The 8244-nt window shown below is 40.7% G+C and overlaps 1 protein-coding gene across 2 annotated transcripts; it reads right to left on the bottom strand.

The window, feature by feature from the left end:
* Nucleotides 1-1906: 1906 nt before the first annotated feature.
* Nucleotides 1907-7704, bottom strand: LOC121521116 (alpha-1-antitrypsin homolog). Of its 2 annotated transcripts, none has more exons than XM_041804865.1 (5): nt 7535-7688; nt 5484-6087; nt 3827-4097; nt 3543-3690; nt 1907-3426 (listed from the first exon to the last, which is right to left on the bottom strand). In XM_041804865.1, exons 2-5 carry the CDS (start codon nt 6076-6078, stop codon nt 3235-3237), a joined length of 1206 nt encoding a protein of 401 aa, XP_041660799.1. In that variant the 5' UTR covers nt 6079-6087; nt 7535-7688; the 3' UTR covers nt 1907-3234. The 2 variants fall into 2 exon arrangements, with proteins under 2 accessions (XP_041660799.1, XP_041660800.1); XM_041804866.1 differs by having other exon boundaries at nt 1908-3426; nt 7583-7704.
* Between the last annotated feature and the right edge of the window lie 540 nt (nt 7705-8244).

Consider the following 8244-nt stretch of genomic DNA (forward strand, 5'->3'; position numbering starts at 1 on the left):
GTCGTACAGCTGATCTGGATTGCAAATGTCTTGATAAGTCAATCCAGCTAGCGGAGAGATATTCCGGGCGTGTAAATCCAGCTTCGTCGTACAGGCCTCTGCATTGCTGCCTAGATTAACTCTTGTTATATTAAGGGGAGGTAACTTATCAAGACTTTTTGGCTTCTAACCTCCCCTGCACGATGCTTTCTTCAGTTATCTTGTAATTATTCTTACCTATTTTATCATGTGCAAATGAATAAACTAAAGATTCCACATAACAGAGAATAGAAAGGCGAAAGTCAACAGTAGATTACGGGTCTCTCATTTTGTCACACTTTCCTGTAACAAACACTTTCAAATTCTTACAGGTTTGATTTTAAAACTGAGCCATTATAGTAATATCTCACCTTAAAAGAGGCTTTCAAATCAGTTATTCATTGGAGGTCTGTCCTTACCGTTAATGTCCTCTTCAGTGCAGTTTGACAGAAACTTCACTGATGTTCAGGAGATCCAGCTGAGGCAGTGGACACTCCTATTATAAATGAACTTGTATCAGCCTCCTCTTTCTTCTGCCTGGAAATGATACAACAGAGTGCTGACTCATCCTGACTAACATATCAGATGTACAGAAAATGGATCTTCTCTAAGCCCCTCCCTTAAATGGCCACTGTCCAATCCTAGGTTAGCAACCATAACTATGCACGGAAGGCCTGACACACTCTCAGCAGATGCTAGTGCACCCAGACCCACAAATCTATGCAGTGGGATTTGGAATTTTTCTCTTTCACAAAGGCAACAAACTGAGAGGTGAGATGTGAGATACATGTACATTGTTACAAGCTCCAGGATAAATACTGAGAATTGAGCAGTTACCAGGAATATTTTACTACTATCTGATTCCAGTCTGCAGCTATTTTCCTCACTCATACATGCAGGAGTGTCTGGGTCTCTGGTTTCCTGCCACTCGCAAGCCGCAAGAAGTCAAGATCTCTCTTCTGCTCTAACCACTCCCCTGTTTCTGTGTGTAATGTGTCTGATGTATTTCAGTAGAAATGGTGCTGTAGCCCAAGGTGGAGAACAGCTGGCTGTGGGTTTCACCTCCAGCCCCTGCAGACACCATGGACAGGACGCTGGAGATCTGACATCCAAAAACTTTAAAATAAAGTCAACATAAAAGTATGATGTATAGAATTTATGTGTCATCTGTTTTACAATAGTTTTTTTCTTTGTATTTTTGACCACAACTTAATGTAAATCAACCTAAATTAAATGCTATCCATCCATCACTACCTGCAAAATTCTACCTTTTTTTCAAAGTTCATTTCCTGGTTTTACCATTTTGATTAAAAACAAAAAAATGAGTGAAGCTGGCTGTTTGCTAGATTTCCATACGGTCAACTGCCCTTTCAAAATAAATTATACTTTGGCATCCTGGTCTTCCTGATCATCAGAACCTGGTATAAGTCAATCATTGTTGGCAACATTGTTTTTTATGCATTATTATTTCTGGCACAGTGTCAAATGTAAAAATAAATGTGACACATAAGCCCTTAAGGACCAAAGTGGCTCATTTGAAAACTGGGGCTATAGAATAATTATACATTCATATTTTTAAAACTGTTTTTGGTGAGTCTTTTAAACCAACTCCCCCTCCAATTTAAAAAAAAATTCAATAATCATAAATTTAAGAAATTTAATCTTTGAAATCCCGGGTTCTGTCACTGTGCCCCCCTTTGCTTTAGATTGGAAAAAGTGAAAAATTAGGTATTTTCAAATACATGCAAAGTAATTTTTTCTCTTCCTGGTCATCAAAACCTGGTGAATGCCAACATTTTTTGGGGGGCAGAATTGCCATATATGTATTAGTATTATTTTTTAGCACAGTGTCAAATGTAAAAGAAATGTGAGGGAAAATGGTGACATCTGATGGAAAATAGTAAAAGTTACAACTTCAACAAAAACACTCAAAAGAAAAACACAAAAATATTGGAGTGCATGTTTTTGTTCTGATGGCTCCAGGATCAAAAATCAAATTACAATTGAAGTCAATGGTGTCAATTTTTAGCTGTAAGGGTAAATGTGTTTTTTTTAGTACACATTTGGCCAAATATCATGCCAGAGGCCTAAAAACGCTTAAAATTACATTAAACTTGATTTAAAAAACATGACAAAATGGCTCAAAGGGTACCTAAAGGTTCATGAAGCTGCTCCTGAAGCTTCTAGAATCAGTGAAGCTTTCTGTTTCCACACCTGTACATAATTTCACAGCAAAGAAAATACAGTGTGAGCACACTTCCAGTTTGTTCTTGTCAAAATAAAAGCTTTCATTAGCATATCTTTGGAGAAACTGTCATTTGTAGAGAATGCTTTTATTTTGAAAAGCCACATGCATGGTTCCACTATACATTAAACAAGTCACTTGTTGGGGGTTTACTGGGGTAAAACTGATGAAGAATGACAAGGCTTCAATATCAGGGAGACACGGCCAACACACAGCAAACTGGTGCCTGGTATGAAACTGTGACAGTGAATGCCGGAGCGGACACATGCAGCTGCAAGCAGAAAAACACACAGCCAATCCAAAACAGCCGGTTACTGCACAGACACAGTACAAGGAGCGCTGTGGCCAGATGACATCACACTACCAGTGCAGACTAAAACATGGTGTTCTCCTGGTGAGTTCATACATTCAAATTTACTCAAAATGCAGATATCTAGTGAGTTTTTTGTTCAATATATGATGAGAGATTCCTTTAGCATACTGTGTTACTTTTTACTTTCTCCTCCTGCTTTTTCCATTCTCACAACCCTCATCAGTCACCCTCTGTTTACATCTGAATCACTTCAGTAGCTGTAACTTTTTAGTCTCATCTGCTGATTTAATTCTATCATGTTCAATTTTAGCCCATTTACAGTCTGATTATTGGAACAATGTTAAATCCACTTGCATATTCTGTAAATCTGACTGAATAACAAAAAATAAATCCTGAATTTTCAGGCTTTATTTTTTGTGGAGCATTTTCTATTCTTCACTTTACCAGTTAATAACATGGCTTTTACAACATACAGTATAAATTATTACAGGAACTCTATATTCTCAGCCACTGCATCATAGCATACAGTGTAGTATCGGCATTTATCCAATATGGAAGCGAACAAGTGAGTCCCACCCCTAGTGTTTACAGATGAGTCCTGATTTTACAATAACCTATTCTCCAGTGATGAGATGTAGGACTGATTATCTTGGATTCTTCACTCAGATGTTGGGTTGTTGATCTTGCCCATGAAGAGGATGCTCCCACTGGAGTTCTCTATGATGAAAACCAAGAATGGTCTGTCAATACTGATGGTTGGAGGCAACGATAACAATGTGATCTCCATGGTGCTGACAGCTGTTGCTTCTGTTCCAATCTCAGTGACACTGAGCACAGCCTTGTGTGACGCCTGTATGACGAAAGAAGTGGTCTTTACAAACCTTGAGGAACCATTGCTGTCATTGTTGAGTAGGAAATCCCTTTAATGTTCAAAAGCATTAGAAACTGAGAAAAACCCTCCCCTACCTTTGAGATTTTGAGCTTGAACTCTTCAGATATACCAGAGAAATCAGCGTTGTCCTCAAAAGCATTTATGATGCCCATTTCTTTCAGAGTGCTCTCCAGGGAAGCATCAGAAGAGATGGAAAACTTTGGCAAGAACAATCTTATACGACTGAAAAACAAAGGACAATCAGAATTAAAGCATGAACAGTTGAACTGAGGCTTTTTTCATTTAATTGAGTTGCTTTTATCATCCAGATGAACTAGACTTTTATTCATTACTTTGAGCATAACCAGGCAATATTAACCTCATAGAGACTGAGTCTCTCCAGCGTCTGATGTGGTCCTTGTTGATGTAGCCCTCCACCTCCTCCATCTTGTCTTCATCAGGAAGGACGATCATCATGGAGGCGTCGCCCTTGTAAGGCAGACTGATGACAGTGGCGTGGTTTGCTGTGTCCCAGCAGACCTTGTAGTTCCCGGTCCTCCTCATCATGTCCACCTGAACTTTGGTGGTCTTGTCCACATGAAATTCAGCCTTATGTGTATTATAACTTTGGAACGGGTTCTCCCACAGTCCTACAAAGGACACAAACATCTTATGAATTGACAATGGAGGTCTAACCAACAACACTTTAACTTTATATTAAGGTAATAATTTTTTTTCAGGGTGCGAATTGTTGAAAAACAGAGGGGGGTCATTTAAAAGAAAAAAAAAATGCATCTTGCAACTGGACTTTAATCTATAGCCAGACATACACTGTGATCCTTCAAGCCTATTCTCACATGGTTTTTGAGTTTGCAGTGTGTAGTTTGTGAGGACCGGCTGGACTCTGCCCAAAAATATAACCATATAATTATAATTGGGTTAACCGAATGACATTTTTATAACATCTTTTATACACTTTTTTGTATTTGATGGTGTGATATGTCAGCTCCTCCTCCCTGGTGGAAGTGAGAGAGACAAACTGCACTGCGCATGGAAAATGACTGAGAAGTGACAAAAATAGAAACAGCTGTCCTAGAAATATTTCTCAGTTATCAGTGAATAGAATAAAAACAGAACTGTAGACTTCTGTGTTTTAACGCACCGATGCTGTCTCATATATAGGACTCTAACATGAACTAACTGTGCATGGATCAGCTGGTCAGCTACGTGGATCATCACTGCTCATTTTATTATAAACTCTGAACATATCAGAGCCATGTCTATTGGAACAATGTCAATAAGTTGTCTGTTGATTATAAGCTATTGAGAATCCATTTTGCTCAACATAATAAATGATAAACATTTACATAGAACAGGATTTTCACCTGGTAAATTCCAAAGACTCTGGATTTTTGCATATTGACGTAACACTGAGTTTATCAGAAATTACAATAACACACACACTTAAATAACAGAAGGTCCATGCGTTTCAAATGATTGTTGTCTCTCCTATCTGACCTCCTGTTAACTGCATAATGCACGCACTGGCTCACTGTCTCTTGTTGCTTCAGAAATCTTTCGTCTTTTAGTAATGTCCTTTTGTGCTCGCTTGTAGATAATTTTGGTTGTTTGGACATGCTGCTGTTTTAGTTAACTTGGTAAATGAACTACCAGTAAGTTTATATCAGTGAACTGGGCTGTCATTGGCTCGTGAGAGTTGAGGTGGGAGGATAAAATGGATGAGGTTGTAAATGCCGATTGATTGACATATCTGTCAGCTACTCATTGTGCTTACAAGAGGCAGACTGCACCAAGCGGGCAGAGCTGTAATTGGTTACTATGTATAATTTCACATGCAAATTATAACCATGCCACTGCGCTGCAATGGGCATTCAGTTGGAGCAGGGGCAGGGATGAAACACCCCCCCCCCATCCCCCTGGCAATTCACACTCTTGGTTTGTTTTACATGTTGATGGTTTATCTCTCGCTCCATAGTTGGCCTGTGAGAAAACCTGAATTCAAATCAGCACATTACCTTTAAAGTAGACGTAGTTGATCAGCACCATGACCATAAGAGGATCCAGGTCCTTCACCATGTCTCTGATCTTGTCCTGGGTTTTATTTGCAATAAATCTGTTGATCTCAGCTGCAGCCTCAGAGAGATCCTGGCTGACCTTGAAGATCTCACCAGAGTAAAACTCCTTGACATCATTCAGGAACGTCTCCAGAGGATTGAAGCCAGAGCGCACTGCAGCAGCATTTCCTACATCCAGCTGTAGATTCTCCTGACTGTGTCCATGGACCTCAAAGAGATGTTTGTACTCTTCATTGACCTGGGTTTGGTTGAAGGCGCTGTAGCCCAAGGTGGAGAACAGCTGGCTGTGGGTTTCACCTCCAGCTCCTGCAGACACCATGGCCAGGATGCTGGAGATTCCCAGTGGTGAGTAGAAGATGTTCTTTCCAGCAGCAGTGTTGGCCTTCAGACTTTTGTAGAGGGCAAAGGCAAAGTCAGCATTGGAGGAGGACAGCCTGTGGTAGCTAGTATCATCAGTATGGCTGTGTCCAGAGCTGTGGGGGTCTTGACAGGCCCCAGACTGCTGCATTGACCAACGATTGGAGGTATCACACATCTTTACAGCCTGGTAATGGGACAGGAAATAATAGAAAAAATTCATATAAGTTTTTCCATGTAACTTTACAGTACATTGATTTGCTGACCAATCTTAATAAAGTGTAAGTGAACCTTGGCTCAGAGCTAACTCCGCCCACCTCCGCAATTCAAAAGATGCACAGAAGGTGGGCAGTTTGGTTCTGAGAGGAGGGAGGGGAAAAGGACGGGGCTTTCCAGATGAGGGAGGATTGACAGTGATGTCCCCTTGTCAAAGAGGGACACAGACAGAGTCCCACAACACTGCTGCTTCATAACGATCTTTTAAAGTGGAGGAGTTTTCCCCTCTAGAGGCCCCCTGACGCAGGCTATAGTGTCGTGGTGGACCGTGGTGGTTCTGAGCATGACCTGACCATTAGCTCCAGCAGCGGCGTTAGTATAGCCGGAGCTCTCAGAGCCAAGACAGTGCAGGTGTAGGCAGGAGAGGATGGGAGTGGTCTCTGAATGGTAAAGTCAGTTAGAGGCGGTAACGCTCCACCTTTTATATAGAGTTTGTGATGTAGAAACCTACCGATGGTTGGTTTCCACGTCACATGAGCCCCACTTTTTCAGAAAAGATTTTTCAAGGCAGATGTCCATTTGAGCTAATTAAAAGCCTTAAAATCCTGATTTTTACCTCAGTGTACAGTTGAAAAAAATGTTAACCCTTTACCTACTGAGGATAAAAATGGCAATTTGGATATATTTTGTGATTTTGGCTATAAAATAGTCAGGAAATGCCCTAAGTCTGAGAGCTTTGGTCCCTTTTCCCAGGAATACTTGAACTAGACTTTTCAAAACCAGGTTAACCCTTTACCTACGGTACTATAAATGTGTGTAATAAAACACAGACCCACACAAATGCCACTATCTAACGCTTTTGTTTGTAAACAAAACACCACTCTCACTCGCTCTCCTTTTACTCTCTTCCTGCAGTCTCCTTTTCTCACTCGTCTTCTGCCAAAGCTGCCATTTTCGCTGTGCTGTTCGACATTACTGTAATATATATACCACACATCATATATTGCCGGAAAGCACAGAGTCTCAGCTCTCTGTCAGCGTTGGAATTTTTTAAATTGAGCAAACTTTCGCGGAGTTACGGTGTTGAGAATCCGTGTAGCTGTCTCTCCAAACTTCTGGTGAATTGTTTTCAATGCCCACAGAGTGATGGTAATAATACTCCAGACATATAAAACATGTCACCCCCGCTCCCTCAGTAGGTAAAGGGTTAAAGTGCTCACTACCTCTTTAATGAGCATTTACCCAATAAAACAAAGAACAGATTGAAGGAAACTTTAAAGGTTATACATAAGAGAGAGAATAGAAAGGCTAAAGTCAACAGTAGTTTTAGAATCAACATTTTTCAAACAGAACACTTCTGTAACAAACACTCTCAAATTCTTACAGGTTTGATTTTAAAATCTATAGTAATGTCTCACCTTAAATGAAGCTTTCAAATCAGTAATTTATTGGAGGTCTGTCCTTACCGTTAATGTCCTCTTCAGTGCAGTTTGACAGAAACTTCACTGATATTCAGGAGATCCAACTGAGGCAGTGGACACTCCTGTTATAAATGAACTCGTATCAGCCTGCTCTGTCTCTGTCTCTGTCTCCTTATGACTAAAACACCAGATGTACAGGAAGTGACTCTTCTCTAAGCCCCTCCCTTGAAAGGCCACTGTCCAATCCTAGGTTAGCAACCGTAACTATGCATGGGAAGTCTGACTCACTCTCAGCAGACGCTAGTGTACCCAGACCCACAAATCTTTACAGTGGGATTTGGAATTTTTCTCTTTCACAAAGGCAACAAACTGAGAGGTGAGATGTGAGATACATGTACATTGTTACAAGCTCCAGGATTAATAGTGAGAATTGAGCAGTTACTAGGAATATTTTACTACAGCTATTGTCCTCACTCATACATGCAGGAGTGTCTGATTCTGTGGTTTCCTGCCACTCACAGGCTGCAAGAAGTCAAGATCTCTCCTGCTCTAACCACTCCCCTGTTTCTGTGTGTAATGTGTCTGATGTATTTCAGTAGAAACGGTGCTGTAGCCCAAGGTGGAGAACAGCTGGCTGTGGGTTTCACCTCCAGCCCCTGCAGACACCATGGACAGGACACTGGAGATCTGACATCCATAAAACTTCT

The sequence above is a fragment of the Cheilinus undulatus genome, linkage group 14 (assembly GCF_018320785.1).
Source record: "Cheilinus undulatus linkage group 14, ASM1832078v1, whole genome shotgun sequence".
NCBI classification, from domain to species: Eukaryota; Metazoa; Chordata; class Actinopteri; order Labriformes; family Labridae; genus Cheilinus; species Cheilinus undulatus.

What these genes read in the sequence shown, in the direction of transcription:
- LOC121521116 (XM_041804865.1), bottom strand. Translation starts at nt 6,078, where the DNA reads ATGTGTGATACCTCCAATCGTTGGTCAATGCAGCAGTCTGGGGCCTGT. An exon ending in AGAGACTCAGTCTCTATGAG is followed by an intron (nt 3,691 to 3,826) that starts GTTAATATTGCC and finishes TTTGTTTTTCAG; the next exon opens with TCGTATAAGATTGTTCTTGC. An exon ending in TCAAGCTCAAAATCTCAAAG is followed by an intron (nt 3,427 to 3,542) that starts GTAGGGGAGGGT and finishes TTCGTCATACAG; the next exon opens with GCGTCACACAAGGCTGTGCT.